The sequence below is a fragment of the Phyllobates terribilis genome, unplaced genomic scaffold (assembly GCF_046119375.1).
Source record: "Phyllobates terribilis strain yellow unplaced genomic scaffold, ASM4611937v1 Scaffold_251__1_contigs__length_2838608, whole genome shotgun sequence".
Classification (NCBI taxonomy): Eukaryota; Metazoa; Chordata; class Amphibia; order Anura; family Dendrobatidae; genus Phyllobates; species Phyllobates terribilis.
In genome coordinates this window covers 950,709-969,240 of record NW_027363011.1, presented here as the reverse complement: position 1 = coordinate 969,240, position 18,532 = coordinate 950,709, and the positions used below count along the sequence as shown (strand labels likewise).

Below are 18,532 nucleotides of genomic sequence, written 5' to 3'. Positions count from 1 at the left end.
AGTGAATGCGCAGTGTGAACTGTGCGGCTCCTGTACAGTGATATCCGGAGTGAAGACGCTACATGGAGATGTCTCCGCAGTCAGTGACATTTCTGGCATTATGTATGTTTTTTGCCTATCCTTCTCTGAAATTTGACTACCCAATTCCTTCTCCCAACCCCAGTAAAGGGTAGAGGGTCATCGCTGGTGTCCATTTGTGTTGCTTTGTGTATGCAAGATAGAAGTTTAGTACAAGGACCTACTTGCGTGATTAAGGGTTCAAAAGGAGTGAGTTCATCTTTTATACTAGTAACATGTGAGAATTTATAAATGACCTGAGCTGGAAATAAGCCAGGCAGGATAGACTCCTAATTGGAAAGGAGCCACGAAGTTCTATAAAGGAAGGAAAAGAGCCTGATCCCATGAGAACGTGTCTCAATCTAACCCCATCAGATCAGTCCCAGATTAGAAATGAGTCCGTACCTGAAGCAGAGGGAAAATCTGGGTTGTCAAACAAGGGCATTAATGGACCCAACCTACGTGATATAGATGAAGAGATTAAGACTTGATCCCATGTTTTCAAAAAGTGTTGAATGGGTATTGATAATTGTTTAGTTTGTACATGTATTTAGTCAATCCAAGGTAGAGATGTGAGTATCCACGGATAGAGGTCCTCTTCCAGTTTCACCCATTGCTTATGTTCCACAGATGTGAACCAGTCCACTGCTCTCATAAGAATCAAAGATTGATGGTAATTTTTTTTAGAACGGGCATACTAGTACCCCCCTTTATTTTTGGAACATCACAATATTTTAAAACATATCCTAGACCTCGACGTTCCCCATACTACCTAATAGCGTTGTCGAGATGGGAGAAAAAGGTCTGAGGAACGCAGACAGGAACGGTCTGGAATATATAAAGAAGTTTTGGCAAAATGTCCATTTTATCACATAAATACAACCAAACCAGGACAAGGGTTTGGAGTTATAATTCATTACATTTTAAAGAGTTTGTTCAAGGACAGTGATATAATTTAAGCTATACAGATCATCCATGTTGCCTGGAATTTGTGTACTGAGGTACTTAGGTGTGTCTTTCTGCCACTTAAAGGGAAAGTTAAAAATTAGCTGTTGTCTTATGTTATTGCTTCTGATTTAGAGCAGTTGACTTTAAAATCGCTTACTTGACCAAATTCTTCGAATTCCTTTAGTATAGAAGGAAATGAGATAATTGGGTTTGAAAATAGAGCAACAAGTCATCTGCGTATAGAGCTAGTTTATGGTGATGTGAGCCTATAGCAACTCCACTAATATCTGGATTTTTTTGTAATGCTACCGCGAAATGTTCCATCACCAATGTGTATAGGAGAGGTGATAAGGGACACTCTTGCTTTGTCTCATTTTTAATAGAAAATGTGTCAGATAGAAGGCCGTTTACCCTATCGCTTTAGGGTCAGTGTAGAAGGATAGAATTTTAGATAACAAGAAAGAGCCTAACCCAATTTTTCGTAAGGTGCTCTTCAAGAAAGTCCAGTGCATTCTGTCAAACACTTTTTCAGCGTCCAAAGAAACAAGGCACATTGGGATCCCGTTTTTTTGCACGTGAAACTAACAACGTTTTATTGGTATTATCACGCACTTCTCTACCCTTAACGAAGCCAACCTGATCGTTGCTAACAATTGAGGGTAGGTAGTGGGAGAGCCATGGTGCAATTACGGTATATTAGAGAATATTTTCATGTATATATTAATTAATGAAATTGGATGAACATTAGGGCAGGCATTTAGTTCTTTTCCAGGCTTTGATAAAACTGTTGTGAGCCTCAAGTGATTGGGGGGCAAAAGGGGGAGTCTTGTGAGATATTATTGAACACTAATGGTAATAACAGAGGTGCAAACATGTTATAAAATCTATTATTGAATCCATCTGGCCCAGGGCTCTTCCCGATAGGACAGGCCATTAAATCATTCCCTATCTGTTGTTCAGTGAAAGCTTTGTCTAGTATCTCCTGCTCAGGGGTCTGTAAGGAAGGAACGGCAGTGTCCAAAATATATTTGTCAATTATTGTTTCAAGAAAATGTATATATTTTCCATGAATATTATGAAGTGAGCTATAACAGCAATGAAATGCGTCAGCTATGTCAGTGGGGTTAGGAATTTATAGCAGTGGTGCTCCTTTTGTTTTGGATACATACGGCTCTGGCAAAAATTAAGAGACCACTGCAAAATTTTCAGTTTCTCTGATTTTTCTCTTTATAGGTATATTATAGAGTAAAATGTACATTGTTGTTTTAGTCTATAAACTACTGACAACTTGTCTCCGAAATTCAAAGCTAAAAATTTTGTATTTATTTGCAGCAAATGATAAAGTGTCAAAATATTAAAAAGAAACACAGTGTTTTCAGACCTCAAATTACTCATGTTTTAAATGTGAAATCAATATTTGGTGGACTAACCATGATTTTTAATCACAGCTTTCATTCCTCTTGCCATGCTTTCCACCAGTCTTTCCAATAGAAAACTGTTCAGTGGTCTCTTAATCTTTGCCGGAGCCGTATGTCCTTTGCATCCGTGGATGTAACTTCCTTGTCAATGAGAGACCACATTTATCTGTGAATTCGTACGAGTACCTTCACATGCGATCTTGATATTTTGTATACATTTGATCTATTAAAGACCTTCGCTCCTTTCTTTTTTTCAATCAGATAATTTTTATTTAACAAAAGAAAGACCAGCATTTTGTTTTTGTCATATAAACTTTGTGAAAAAAAAATAAAAAGAAAGAAAACCAGTAAACAATACAAGAACCGGTTTACAATGATATAAAACCCAATATTACTCTATAGTACAAGGTTTTGGAACAGTAATTTTACATTTGTACATAAATATCTGAATACTTCCTGACTGCTTATTTTTCCCTATTGGGACATCAAAAGGAAAAGAATATCTCTAAGAAGGGGCAATTGTGTGGACTGAGACAATTATTATTTGCGGACACCTTAGGTATCAGGATATAAATTCCTGGTTTACTGCAGGGATATGTACAAATGGTCCAGTATAGTATTTCTGAAGCAATACCTGGGGTAATTAACCATTGCTCCCATATGTGTATGGATTTCTTGAGAGCGTTCCTTTAATATAAGCTCCACTTTCCAAGCATAGAGTGTTTTTTATCCTGGATTTTAGTTCTGTTATCGTTGGGGGAGAATTGTCTATCCAATGTAGTGCCAACAACTTTCTGGCTTGGAATAATATTCTTGAGCTATCTACTGCCATATGGTAGTCAGGATCTACATCCTCTCTCAGGAGTCCTAGGATACAGATTTTAGGTTCCAACTGAACTTGTATCCCAAATACAGATAGTACAAGAGCGATCACTCCCTTCCAGTAGTCACCAATATTTACACATTCCCACGTCATATGCATCAAGTGGGCGTCCTTTTGACCACATCTAGGACATGTGTCCTCCATTTGTATTTCAATTTTAAATAAAATACTTGGGGGTCTATATACTCTATGAATGAGAAGAATTCGGGACAATCTTTGTGACTCTGATAATGAAAGTTTCAGTGTCAAATCCAGTATTTCCCCCATTGCTCCTCAGATAAGGGACCCTCACCCCCTCCCATGTCTTATCTATCAAAAGATAGTTATCCAAATGTAGGGCCAGTAATTGCCTATAAATAAGGGTTAATAGACCTTTTGTATCCAACGATGTAGTAATGGTGTCTATTGGGTGATGTCAATCAGTATGGCGTTTATTCTAGTTGTGTACTATATGCAAGATGTATTTGAAGATGTTGATAAAACACCCTATGCGGAAGGTTAAAACCTGCCTTTATTTGTTCAAAGCTCTTGAATAATCCATCCCTCAAGAGTTGTGACACCAAACATATACCCCTATCCTTCCACTCACTAACATTTTTTAGTTTATGTAGCTCTGGTAAGTTATAGCTGTGCCATAAAGGAGTATAATTTGTGTACTTTCCAATCCCCAGAATATTTTTACCCCTATCCTGCGCCTTATATGTTAACTTTAGTGTACGACATTTTAAGTCATTTTCTCGAGGAGGCCCCATATCTAGTACCGAGAATGGAAGCTTCCACTTGGTTCCTTCCATAAGTAGGTGCCCTGAAATTACACAATATTTTCAAGTACCCCATCCATGAAACTACTTTAGCTCCCTTCTAGTGTTAAGCAGATCTACATATACCTGGAGAGAAGCAGATCATTTATGTTGTTTGTCAAGTAGATCAATCCGCTCAAGCAAATGGGAGACTAGCTGTTCTCTCCTTTTTTTAGCCTTTATCTATGTTTTATTATTATCCCTCTGAGGACACATGTGAGTGCTTCCCATTTAAATGGTAAGGCAGTTTCATCATGCTCATATATTTGAAGGAGCCTATAGTCTCAAGAAGGTCTGAGACACAGAGCGAGTCTTTCAGCAGATTATCATTTAGGTTCCTACATCTGAATCCTTGGTGGAGTCCGGCATAGTCAGATTACAATATACAGGAGCATGATCTGACCATACAGCAGTTCCTACCTGACATGTAGGTTGCCATGTAGGCAAGTGACGGCTAATTAAGAAAAGGACTATATGGCTATGCATATTGTGTAAAGGAGAATAGTAGGTATAATCCTTTACGTCGGGATGTAGTATCCTCCATACATCGCCCGGTTGAGATCAAAGCACAATTAGCAAAACTTTTGTTTGTGTTTTAGATTGGTGACTCCAGCCCAGGGACGCGTCTAAAGAAGGATCCAAGACAAAATTAAAGTCACCTCCAATGATGATAAGGTCCTCCACAAAATATTTTAGTTTAAGTAATCACGGCATGTCTTAATTTGGTCACAATTAGGGAGATAGAAGTTTTCTAAAGTCAAAATTTTTAGTAGATGGAGATCTTAACAAACACGAACCTCCTCTCCGTGTCAGACAGTGTTTCTACAATAGTATGCGGCAGTGATCTGTGGCAGCTAATACTCAGGACCTTAGACTTCAAAACTGCATTTTTCTGGGACGCCAAGATGAATAATATCTATTAATAATCTGAGGTACATTATATGATCGCCTCTAAAGTGTGACTCCTGAAGAAAGAGAAAATGTACGTGCTGTTTATTCCTATGATAAAACACTTGAGCTCCTTTCTCAGGAACATTAAGTCCTCTGACATTCAATGAACAAGTTTTGAGTTGTGCCATATTATATGAAAAAAAGGGGGAATGGAAGAGAGAAAGGTTAAGAGAAAAGAGGAAGTATAGACGGTAGATAGTAACGTCTACCTCTCAGTGTCTAAGAAGTATAGATTATGAATATATCAAAACAGTAGGAAATTGCGAAACAAGCAGATCCCAATGCAAGTCCCTAACTGGGGGTTGTCTTTACAGGCGTAAGTCAAACTTTCAGTTCTAGGATTCCTATTAGGGGGAACCATGGAATATAAAGCAAGTAATGTAATACAGCCTGATATTACAGTAGTATCATGTGAACTCAACTTATATGCTGGTCTAAGATCTTATATGAACTTAGACATTCTATATAGTGGAAGAGTGGCTCCTAATGCTCTATTTAGATATATCTTATTATATGCTTAAAGAAATAAGTAAGCATCTGCAAACTGTCTCTCATCAGGGAGACAAGATTCATTTCAGGAGCTCATATGATTAGCAGGTTCCTTTCCCATCTGTCTGCGTCACCATCAAGTTCCTGATCCATTGAACACCTTCTGTGACGTGCTGGAACTCTCTGGGGCAATGGTGGAGCAGGTGGCCAGTCAGATATATGGAATGTCCAGGGCATCACAAACAGGTCTCATGTTGCTTGGATCTTTGAAAATATACAGCTGTAATGGGTACCCCCAGGAGTACATCAGGCCATTTTCCCGGATGGCATCAAGTAATGGTTTCAATACCCTTCTTTTAGCAAGTGTCATTCAGGATAGATATGTGAGCAATTATATGCGTTTTCCATTGAAATCACCAGGATCCAACTCCTCTGCTTTCCTCACAATGGCCTCTTTTACATTGAAAAAATGTATGCGACAGATAATGTCCCTTGGACACTCAGGATCTGGGCCATGATTGCCTATTGTACGGTGCGCCTTTTAAATTTCGACCTCCTTATCAATAGGATCACCAAGAATATTAGTGAATAATGATCGCAGTGTTGGCATAATCACTTGTGCATTGATGCTTTCAGGTATACCCCTTATCCAGATATTATTGTGATTTTCTTGATCATCAACCATATTAAACAGGTGGTTTATTTACTGGCTGTGAAGATCCAGTGTTAGTTTCTGAGAATTATGATGGCCTCTAACTTGGATGACATTATCCTCTAATCTCTGTACCTTGTCAGTAAGCTGTGACAGGATAGAAGTGAGGGGACGTATTTCAGTATTGTATGTGGTCTCCAGCCTCTGAATATATTGCTCCATATCTTCTTTAGTAGGGATAGATGCAATCTGATATACAAATAAATTATGTTGTTCCCCATATCAGAATAACCTGTGGCTGGGGGGTAAATGACCCTGTGAAGCAAGCACTGCTCAGTGTGTGGGCTTTGGTGAGAGTACAGGGAGATTGGTGGAGCTGTTTTCTTGTGAGGCCTACATTGAGAGAAATTGGTGCAGAACTTACAGGCCTGAGCTGTCTGGCATCATGAGGGTTATGACTGCTTCTTTTTCCACGCTGAGGTGAGGCAGTAATGGCTCCAGAGCAGGAAGATAAGACCTTCCATAAGAAACACTGCATACCAGACATGCTGACAGAGGTGGAGGACCTCAGATTAACCTCTGATCTCTTCTTTCTTTCCCATATCAGGCGTCATATTGGAGGCTGTAAATTGCTTATAATTCCCCCAGGAACACGGTCTGAAGAGAGTGCTTTCAGTGTGTGCGTTCTCTTGGTGCTATGTCCAGGCCATGTCCTTCCTGTTGATGTACAATATGTTTGAAGGTGGCGTTGATTGGGAGCAGGATTGTGTGATGTAACAATCTTGTGTGATGTAACATCCTTACGGAAACGCGACAATGGAACGGCGCCAGAACAGGAAGTGCGTATGAGTGTTTTTATTTTAACAAGGCCAAACATGAGGAATGAGAAGGAGTTGTCCTAGTAGTGGACAACCCCTTTATGAAGATACAATTTTCGGTTAAAAATGAAAAAGGCTTCTCCCCTGTGTGACTTCTCTGAAGTTTATTAAGAGTTGATTTCCGTGTAAAACATTTTCCGCATTAAGAACATGAAAATGGCTTCTCGTCTGTGTGAGTTCTCTGGTGACTAAGAAGTGAGGATTTCTGCACAAAACATTTCCCACATTCTGAACAGGAAAAAGGCTTCGCCCCTGTGTGAATTCTCTTGTGCTTAACCAAATCTGATTTCTGGATAAAACATTTCCCACATTCTGAACAGGAAAAAGGTTTCTCCCCTGTGTGATTTCTCTGGTGTGTAACCAAATCTGATTTCCGGCTAAAACATTTCCCACATTCTGAACAGCAAAAAGGCTTCTCCCCTGTGTGAATTCTCTGGTGCTTAACCAAACCTGATTTCCGGCTAAAACATTTGCGACATTCTGAACAGGAAAAAGGCTTCTCCCCTGTGTGAGTTCTGTTGTGCTTAACCAAAACTGATTTATCTTTAAAACATTTCCCACATTCTGAACAGCAAAAGGGCTTCTCGCCTGTGTGAGTTCTCTGGTGCTTAACCAAATCTGATTTCTGGATAAAACATTTCCCACATTCTGAGCAGGAAAAAGGCTTCTCCCCTGTGTGAGTTCTCTGGTGATTAACCAATTCTGATTTCTGGTTAAAACATTTCCCACATTCTAAACAGGAAAAAGGCTTCTCCCCTGTGTGAGTTCTCTGGTGATTAACCAATTCTGATTTCTGGTTAAAACATTTCCCACATTCTGAACAGGAAAAAGGTTTCTCCCCTGTGTGAGTTCTCTGGTGCTTAACCAAATCTGATTTCTGGATAAAACATTTCCCACATTCTGAACAGCAAAAAGGCTTCTCCCCTGTGTGAGTTCTCTGGTGTATAACCAAACCTGATTTCCCGCTAAAACATTTTCCACATTCTGAACAGGAAAAAGGCTTCTCCCCTGTGTGAGTTCTCTGGTGCTTAACCAAAACTGATTTATTTTTAAAACATTTCCCACATTCTGAACAGCAAAAAGGCTTCTCCCCTGTGTGAATTTTCTTGTGCTCAACCAAATCTGTTTTCCGGCTAAAACATTTTCCACATTCTGAACAGGAAAAAGGCTTCACCCCTGTGTGAGTTCTCTGATGTCTGATTAAACTTGATTTCTCTGTAAAACATTTTCCACTTTCTGAACAAGAAAATGGCTTCTCCTCTGTGTGACTTCTCTGGTGATTAAGAAGATCTGATTTCTGGTTAAAAAATTTCCCACACTTGAAACAAAAAAATCTATTCTCTGATGTGTGAATGCTTTGATGTTTAAGAAAAGACTTATCGAGGGAAAAACTATTTCTATATTCTGAATGTGAAAATGGCTTCTTTGCTTTAGAAGCAGTTTGATTTTTAATGCTTGTTTTGTGACTTTGATTTTCCTTAGTAGTCGGTAATGAATCAGAAGACAGGACCTGTTTCAAAGGATCAGGTGACAGATCTTTGCTGTGAATGGATGATGGTATATCTGGAGTAATGGCATTCACTTCAATTGTATCCTGTGGGATCTCAAGATCATCTGATTTAAAAATTGAAGATGTCAGCTGTCCCTCTGATCTCCTGGTACAGTCATCTGCCAAGAATAAAACCAATTATTATTTATGAATAACATATCCTTAAAATTTATATTGTTGAATATTTTTACTTAAACTCTACGTAAAAATGCACTTTATGTAAAAGTATCATTATCTACCAAGAAAACATATCACAGAAAAATCAGCCTTACCAACACCAAATCAGATAACAAATGCATTAGCATTTTAGTGTTGGTTGGGTGTACTGGGGTAACATGTAACATAGTAACATAGTTTTTAAGGTTGAAGGAAGACTAAGTCCATCTAGTTCAACCCATAGCCTAACATGTTGATCCAGAGGAAGGCAAAAAAAAAACATGTGGCAAACACTAAGCTCCACATTGGGGAAAAAAATTCCTTCCCGACTCCATACGACAATCAGACTAGTTCCTTGGATCAACGCCCTATCAAGGAATCTAGTATATATAACCTGTAATATTATACTTATCAAGAAAGGCATCCATGCCCTTCTTAAATTTTAATAGTGAATCACTCATTACAACATCATGCGGCAGAGAGTTCCATAGTCTCACTGCTCTTACAGAAAAGAATCCGCGTCTGTGATTATGATTAAACCTTCTTTCCTCCAGACGTAGAAGATGCCCCCTTGTCCCCGTCTCAGGCCTCAGAGTAAAAAGATTAGTAGAAAGGTCTTTGTACTGTCCCCTCATATACTTGTACATAGTAATAAGATCACCCCTCAGCCTTCGTTTTTCTACAATAAGTAAACCCCAAATGTAATAACCTGTCTTGGTATTGCAGACCCCCAGTCCTCTAATAACCTTGGTCGCTCTTCTTTGCACCCACTCTAGTTCAGCTATGTCTTTCTTATACACCGGAGACCAGAACTGTACACAGTATTCTAAGTGTGGTCGCACTAATGACTTGTATAGAGGTAAAATTATGTTCTCCTCATGAGCATCTATGCCTCTTTTAATGCATCCCATTATTTTATTTGCCTTTGCAGCAGCTGCCTGACACTGGCCACTAAACGTGAGCTTGTCGTCCACCAATACACCCAGGTCTTTTTCACTTACAGTTTTGCCCAGTGTTTTACAATTAAGCATATAATTATACATTTTATTTCTTCTGCCCAAGTGCATTACCTTACATTTATCCCCATTAAAGCTCATTTGCCATTTATCAGCCCAAGCTTCTAGTTTACATATATCCTCCTGTAATATAAAATTGTCCTCCTCTGTATTGATTACCCTGCAGAGTTTAGTGTCATCTGCAAATATTGAAATATTACTCTGCATGCCCCCTACAAGGTCATTAATAAATATGTTAAAAAGAAGGGGGCGCAATACTGACCCCTGTGGTACCCCACTGTTAACGGAGACCCAGTCTGAGTGTGTTCCATTAATAACCACCCTTTGTTTCCTATCACTGAGCCAGTCTTAACCCACATACATATATTTTCCCCTATCCCCATTGTTCTCATTTTATGTATCAACCTTTTGTGTGGAACCGTATCAAAAGCTTTCGAAAAGTCCATATACACAACATCCACTACATTTCCTTGGTCCAGTCAGGAACTTACCTCCTCATAAAAACTTAGATTAGTTTGACAGGAAAGGTCCCTCGTAATCCCATGTTGATATTGGGTCATGAGGTTATACTTCTTCAGATACTCTATTATAGCATCTCTTAGGAAACCCTCCAGGATTTTACCCACAGTAGAGGTTAAGCTTAGTGGCCTATAATTTCCAAGTTCGGTTTTTGGCCCCTTTTTGAATATTGGCACCACATTTGCTATACGCCAGTCCTGTGGTACAGACCCTGTTATTATGGAATCTTTAAAGATTAAAAATAATGGTCTATCTATGACGTTACTTAATTCCTGCAGTACTCGCGGGTGTATCCCATCCGGGCCCGGGGATTTGTCAACTTTAGTGATTTTTAGACGCCGCCGTACGTCCTGCTGGGTTAAGCAATTGACATGTAATGGAGGATTTTTGTTATCACTAATCATGTTTTCTGTCATGCGATTTTCTTGTGTAAATACGGTTGAAAAAAAATCATTAAGCATATTGGCTTTTTCCTCATCCTCATCCACAATTTCACCCAGACTATTTTTAAGGGGGCCAACACTATCATTTTTTTAGTTTTTTACTATTTATGTAGTTATGTATGGGGTGTCTGTCCACGTGGGGTGCACTTACATAGTGCTGGGCAGCCTTCCTGCCCAGTATGGACATCATCAGTATCCTAAGCCAGACACTGTGCATCAAACCTACCTGTGTGACTGGCGTCCTATGCAAGCTTCATCTGTGTACATCTTTAATACTAGGCAACCATCCTCTCCATGAATTGGTACGATTATTGGTGTTAGTAAGGCTGTATCTTTCTGTGATTTTTTTAAATTTTGCCCTATGTTAGCCGTTATTATTCACCAAGACAATAACAGTTCAACTGTTTGTTAATTCTGCCTCCCAAATATGGAATAAAAAGCCACCAAACAATGTTATGTAGGCAAAAATAATATCAATAATAACTTCTACTCATCTCGCAAAAAAAAGTCCCCACTCAGGTCCATCATCTGTCAATGGAAAACCAGAGGTTTCCACATCTTTAGTGGCTCAAAGGCTTTTGAAAAGGAACATGGCTTCCATAAACCAATCCAGCAATATCCGCTCTCCCAAAGTCAGATCTCCCCCTCGCTTCTGAGCCTTGCAGTGTGCCCAAACCACATTTAGCATCCATGTATTTGGCATTACTATAGTGATAAGAACCCACTTAATTTACGGGGTGTGTCTCCTGGAGCACAATCTGGGCACAATGTGTTGGGTAAAAAAATGGCATATTTGCACTTTTCACTCTCCAACATCCACTGCGTGCTAATTTCTGGAAAGTGACTGTGGAGTCAAAATAGTCACTACTCCTATAGATTATTTCACTGGGGGTTATAATTTCCAAAATGGAGTCACTTTATGGGGATTTCTACTGCCCTGGTTTTCTATCATTTTGTTATATTAGGGCTTCTGTAAATGGTGGGTCCCATCTCTTCTGGGATCTGCTCCTGCGACGTCTGCTTCTCTCACCAGGAGCCTTATTCATTCTGCAGGTGGCGCTGGTGATGGAGGAGAAGTCAGAACCAGAAGCTCTGGGTGGCGCAGGCTCTGTCCAGCCACTAAGATTAGGGTGCCTGGCACCTGTAGTACCATTCAGTCTGGCAGTATGGGTGTGTGTGCTGTCCAGCTGGAGTAATCTGCTCCCTGCTTCAGCCATTTGGAGAACACCGCACCCTACTAAAGCTGGAAGCATATTGCCGGAAGCTGCCAGATACAGCCTTGTTCTCCTCTGGTTCAGTCCTCTGTGCTCAGCTCCCGGCTTCTGTATTTGTTTTTTGTTGTGACCTCGGCCCGTTTACTGACTACTCTTGTGTCTTCTGATTTTGTATTTTCTCTGCCCTCCTGCTTATGACCCGGCTACCTGACTATTCGTCTTGACATTAAAGGGTGATGAGAAAGGCAATCCCTGGGATCTGGAGTATATAGCGCCAAGCCTGTTCGTGGTGGCCATCTTTTGAGCTGTCAGGTGACCATGAAGAGTGCCCCCAATACATTGTGTCTGCAAACTATTCCAGCAAGATCTGCATTCAGATAGCTAAATGTCGCTCCTTTCCTTCTTAACCTGCCATGTGCCCAGACAATAGTGTACAACCGTATATAGGGGATTGTCACATTCAAGAGAAGTTGGAATATTATTTGTAAGGTCCATTTGTTTCCTATTATCCTTTGTGAAGAATTCCAAAATTATCACCACATAAAGTGACACACGTCAGATTTAAAAAAATGGGGCCTGATTGGGTACATAAAACTGTCTGTGGGAAGAGGTTAAAATTAGAGTATTTTGGGCACTAACTACTGTAGTCAAAAACTGACTATAGACAATAACACATCTACTGAAATGATCAAACTCAACAGTCTCCATCAGTAAGTAGTGAGTAACTAGTGGTGAAACCTCTCTGGGGTAATTAGAGTATGGGGCTCGGTGGCTCTTCGTAATCTAAACTATGATAAGGGCCAATATTTTCTGTCAGATGAGTTTCAAGAAGAAATATTAGACATTGAAGGAGAACTTTTTATAAATAGTGCAGAGCTGAGGTGTCTTAAATTTAGCCCTCAGGCATTGGGAAGACGTAATGGAGACCTTCTTTTAAAGACTACCAGGGAGTTACAGAGTCACATAAGTGAGTCAGGCCGATCCCACCACAATAAATGTATCATACAGAATGAATCTTGAAAAAAATACAGAATAAAAGATATGTTACATCCCTAACAACAACGTATGTATCAGGGGAGAGAACTTCAGATCTAAACCGGAATTGCACTCATTTATGGTAGACCTTTGGAGCTACTATGACTCCTGAGCAGAAGAGTAGAGAAAGTATTAGTGCCCCCATTTAAGGAGAGATTGTGTAGTAATCTGAATTCCTTAGGATTGAAAAATAATGTAATTTATGACGTGGAGTGAATCCATGAAACCAGGGCTCGAGCCAACACATCTCCTGCAGGCGTGAATAAATGTATATTACAGCCATCAGCCACGCACAGCTTAGAGATATATCATGGCTCAGGTGTAATGTTTTCTGTATAGTTTATCACAATCCTATTTGAAGTTAGTTGGTTTGAAAAGAAATTGAAAAGTCACGATAAAGGGAATCTCTGTTGTTATTGTACAGAAATTCACACTTGGCCTCACTGCACATTTAATGTTGTCGATCATAAAAGTGATGTTTGGCCAGAAAGACTGGACCTGGTCTTGTAGGGACCATATGAGCACATTCAGCAGCACAGAAGGGAGAGAAGGTAGATTCATCCAATAAGATATCAGGGATCTAGGAAGCCAACAGCATCATTACCATCCACTTTCTCTTACAGTCCGATCATAATATTTTTCTTCAAGTGATTTTCTAACTTGTCAGCACATTCTACGTACACTGTCATTTGGCTTTGTAGTTTACAGATCTGGGCAGGTAACGGTAAGCGTATCCTAATCCCAGGGGGCAGGTGGATCCTCCAGGTTGTAAGTTCTATGGAAAAGGTCTTTTACAATTGCACAAAGTAATGTGAACATTTTTGGATGGAGGAAAATGTTGTGATCTAGAGGGAAATGGTGATCACACGATTGTGATACGGCCGGACTACACAACCAATATAGCAGACACAGCCGGGGACTGAGAAGAATCTGTAACTTCTCTGCATTTAGTGGTCAGTACTCACCTGGGTAGTCATATGTAGGAATCTCCTCTTTACACCGCTTATCACCCCTCACATATGTCTCTGTAGTATTAATATGGGTCAGATCTTCTCCCTGAAACAAATTTTGTAAAAGTCACAAACAGATGAGAAGTCACATCTATGATCAGCTCTAATCCTGCCATCTCCACCGTTCTCATTACACAAGTATAAAACATATAATACTGGTGGATAAAACAAGACTGAGCACAAGACCTTCACAGCCGTCTACACATCATAGGGGAGATCTCATGACACCTTCTCTCCATCTACCTGATGGTCCTGAGGAACATTGGGATCTTCTTGTTTACAGTCCTGTGGAAGAAGAGGACGGGGACATCTCTCTGGTGTTGTCCTCCTACTGGATATATCTGGAGGAAACACAAACAGGGACTGAATTCATTCTTTACATACAGATAACTATAGGCCGTGTGTATTTAGTCCAGTCTATTACCTGGTGATGTGAGGGGCTGGGGAACCTCCATCATGATGTCTTTGTACAAATCTTTATGTCCTTCTAAATACTCCCACTCCTCCATGGAGAAATAGACGGAGACATCCTGACATCTTATTGGAACCTGACACATACAATGATACAGTCATCCCCCGATCCCTCCATAGCGTTACTGTATAATGTCCCAGCATTCCCAGCAGTGTCACCTCTCCAGTCAGCAGCTCAATCATCTTGTAGGTGAGTTCTAGGATCTTCTGGTCATTGATGTCCTCATGTATCAGGGGGTGAGGTGGAGGCCCTGTGATTGGGCTCAGGGGTCTTCCCCATTCCTCAGACACAGGGTCCTGATAGCGATCACTAGAGGTCTTCTTCACTACTGTGTAATCCTGGTTATGGAGAGACACATTAATAAATATCACTCCAGACATTTCCATAGTTCTCACCTCTCCAGTTCTGTCCATCTGTCATTCCCATAGATAAGAATGATGTAATGTGAAGTCATCAGATTCTCTCACCTCTCCAGTAAGTCGGAAGAGGATCTCTAGGGTGAGGTGTAACATCCTCTCCGCCATCTTGTCTCTGTCCATATCCATCTTTGATGGGTCCATAAGGAAAATTATCTTATATAGAAGATCTTTACTGAGAGGATCGGATATTGTAGAGACCTAAATGAGAAGATGATGAGCCGATGTAACATCATAAAAATCCTGTGTAATAATACAATTACTGGAGATAATAAGGGGAAACATATGAGATATATCATTTTACAGTATTTAGTTTTTTGCTTTACATCTAGTAATAAAACCTATATATTTTTGGCCACAGACAACAAGCAGTTTCTTCCTTGGAGTCTGTAGCTGAACTCGTTTCTCAAAGACTTATCTTCCATAACGCTAATTCTCGTCTCATTTACCGACACTGGAATCAGCATTAGCAATACTGCAGGAGATATTCATTACACGTGACATGAGGAATAACTACTTCATGAATAGGACGACATCTTAATCTTCTACTACGGCTCTAGAAACATATTTGGCTAGAGTGCTTCACTGACTACATCTCCACCGGTCGTCTATATGAATGTTTCCCGTCTTCCCCGGTCTGTAATCTTCTATCACGTTAGATCTCATGTCTGATTCACACATGGTAAGGTTTTTAATATTATGAGTAGGACTACCTCGAATGGGTGCACCTTGCCATGGTGGGATAGTTTTCATGCTATTTTTGATCAAATACAGTGTTGATAAGAACCCTATTTTATTTAAATGCACTTTTGCTTTTTATTTATTTATTTACAGCAGGGTTCATGATCATTTTTCTTTATAGTTTTTTTCTGATTTATGGCCATAGTAAACATGTGTCTATGTGCTGCATGGATACCAATTTAAACCAAGCTCAAAATCTGTATTTTTTCACAGGCACCATAGTGGCCGTGTGGGCCGACGCTATGGATGATACACTCCTATCATTTGGTAAAAATCTCGTAGGTCCTGGATTAATTAGTACCTGCACCAAGAATGGGGCTAAGTGAGTATTTATTAAAGAGAATCCACTCCACCGACTACCCCACGGCTGATTACCCCCTTAAGCCCCGGAGCATTTTCCGTTTTTGAGATTTCGTTTTTTGCTCCCCTTGTTCCCAGAGCCATAACGTTTTTATTTTTTGGTCAATATGGCCATGTGAGGTTTTATTTTTTGCGGGACGAGTTTTACTTTTCAACGCCATTACTAGTTTTACCATATCGTGTATGGTAAAACGGGAAAAAAATTCCAAGCGCCGTGAAATTGCAAAAAAAAGTGCAATACCACAGATGTTTTTTTTTTTATTTTTTTTTACCACGTTCACTGAATGCTAAAACTGACCTGCTATTATTATTCTCCAGGTTATTACGAGTTCATAGACACCAAACATGTACAGGTTCTTTTTTATTTAAGTGGTGTAAAAAAAAAAATAAAATAAAAAAAAATGTTGCCATTTTCCGAGACCTGTGGCGTCTCCATTTTTTGGGATCTGGGGCCGGGTGAGGGCTTATTTTTTGCGCACCGAGCTGAAGTTTTTATTGATGCTATTTTTGGGTAGATACAATGTTTTGATTGCCCGTTATTGCATTTTATTGCAATTTTGCGGCGACCAAAAAACGTAATTCTGGCGTTTAGAATTTTTTTCTCGTTACGCCGTTTACCGATCAGATTAATTCTTTTTTAACCGGTTCCCGACTGCCCACTGTAGATAAACGTCCGCGCTGCCTGGGCTCTGTGCAGCGCCGACGTTTAAAAACGGTGGGTGGTCTCGCAGTGCTCAGGACCCCCAGGGTCCTGCAAGCACTGCGATTCCGGTGCAGAGCTTTAGCTCTGACAGGGAACATCATCGGGACCTGATTAGATCAGGTCCCAGTGATGTTAACCCTTTGCTGTCTTCTATATGCCGCGATCTATAGTGATCGCGGCATATAGAAGACAGCAGGAGGAGAGGGGGTCGTTTTACTTACCTCCGAAGACCTCCGTTTCGTTTGAGGACCTGGGGTTGCTATGGCAGCTGGAGGTCACATGACCGCCTCCAGCTCTGCCATATATGGTGTCCTGTGTGGCTCAGCCTACAGCTGAGCCAGACAGGAGACTGACTGAAACAGTCAGTGAAGATCTCATGTAATGTAATACATGTCTATTACATTACATGAGATCAGTGATCAGAAAAATAAAAATTAATGTCCCATACAGGGACTAAGTAAAAATGTAAAAAAAAGTAAAAAAAAGTTTTGAAACTATTAAAAAAAAAAATCACAAAATAAATAAAAATAAATAAATAAAATATTAAACCAATAAATCCGTATATTATTACAAAACCAAAAAAAGTACACATATTTGGTATCGCCGCGTCCGAAACAACCCGAGCTATAAAACTGTCACACTAATTAACTCCTTCTGTGCACACCATAATAAAAATAAATAAAAAACGGAGCAAAAAAATATGCTTTTTCATCATATCGCCAAACAAAAAGTGGAAAAAATGCGATCAAAAAGCAGAATAGAAATAAAAATGGTACCACTGAAAACGTCATCTTGTTCCGCAAAAAAAAGCCGCCATACAGCTCCATCAGCCGAAAAATAAAAAAGTTATAGCGCTCAGAATAAAGCAATGCAAAAAAAATATTTTTGTTTCTATAAAATTGTTTTATTGTGTAAAAGCGCCAAAACATAAAAAAAATACAGTAAGTGTAGTATCGCTGTAAACGTACTGACCCGAAGAATAACGCTGCCTGATCACTTTTACCACACGCAGAACGGCATAAAAAAAAACTCAAAAAACAATTCCTGAAGTGTTTGTTTTTGTTAACTTTACCTCCCAAAAAACGGAATAGAAAGCGATCAAAAAATGTCACGTACCCAAAAATGGTTCCAATAAAAATGTCAACTCGTCCCGCAAAAAACAAGCCGTCACATGACTCTATCGGCCGAAATATGGAAAAATTATAGCTCTCAAAATATGGTGATGCAAAAACTAGATATTGCAAAAAAAGCGTATTTTAGTGTGTGACAGCTGTCAGTCATAAAAACCCGATATAAATCTGGTATCTCTGTAATCGCACCGACCCGAAGAATAAAGTAATCTAATCCGTTATATCACACTAGGAACGGCATAAAAAATAAATAAAACAAATATTATTCACCTGCTACTGATTTGTTTATTATGTCTCCCAAAGATCCCAGTAAGGCTCTGCTCACATTTATCCTGTGCTCTGCGCTGAGCACTTACACCAGAGTTTCCGTGTAAATCTCTGAAATACGTCATTCAGCCAGAACCCATGATGGAAGATTCCCTGTAATGAGGCAGATATAGGCCACTGTGAATGCCGTCTAGCCTGGGATCCCACGGTGTCATTTGTTTTAGGCGTGCAAAGAAAAAGTGCGGTTGGCCACAGTTTTGTGCACTTCTGAAAAAAAGGACACCACTAAACAGAGGCCAGACGGAGTCCAGAGTAACTCTGCTGCCTCATTATAGTGAATGGATCCTGCAGGGGTTTCATCTGAATTACATCACTTGGAAATTTAGATGGAAACCCCGATGTAAGTGCTCAGCCTAGAGCGCCGG

General features: G+C 39.8%; 2 protein-coding genes across 2 annotated transcripts in view; one reads left to right on the top strand and one right to left on the bottom strand.

The window, feature by feature from the left end:
- LOC141218921 (gastrula zinc finger protein XlCGF66.1-like) overlaps positions 1 to 18,532 on the top strand; it is a 384,436-nt gene that overhangs the window by 189,938 nt on the left and 175,966 nt on the right. The gene's annotated exons all lie outside the window — the stretch shown is intronic.
- LOC141218896 (uncharacterized) lies at positions 6,611 to 15,103 on the bottom strand. The gene is made up of 6 exons (XM_073665946.1): positions 14,958 to 15,103; positions 14,649 to 14,828; positions 14,443 to 14,566; positions 14,262 to 14,359; positions 13,974 to 14,064; positions 6,611 to 8,744 (listed from the first exon to the last, which is right to left on the bottom strand). Exons 1-6 carry the CDS (start codon positions 15,048 to 15,050, stop codon positions 7,219 to 7,221), a joined length of 2,112 nt encoding a protein of 703 aa, XP_073522047.1. The 5' UTR covers positions 15,051 to 15,103; the 3' UTR covers positions 6,611 to 7,218.

Bases quoted from the DNA above. Each gene is read 5' to 3' on its own strand.
- LOC141218896 (XM_073665946.1), bottom strand. From the start codon at position 15,050: ATGGACCCATCAAAGATGGATATGGACAGAGACAAGATGGCGGAGAGG. The intron at 14,829-14,957 runs GTGAGAGAATCT...CTCCATAACCAG, and splicing joins TCTTCCGACTTACTGGAGAG to GATTACACAGTAGTGAAGAA. The intron at 14,567-14,648 runs GTGACACTGCTG...TGTATGTGTCAG, and splicing joins TTGAGCTGCTGACTGGAGAG to GTTCCAATAAGATGTCAGGA.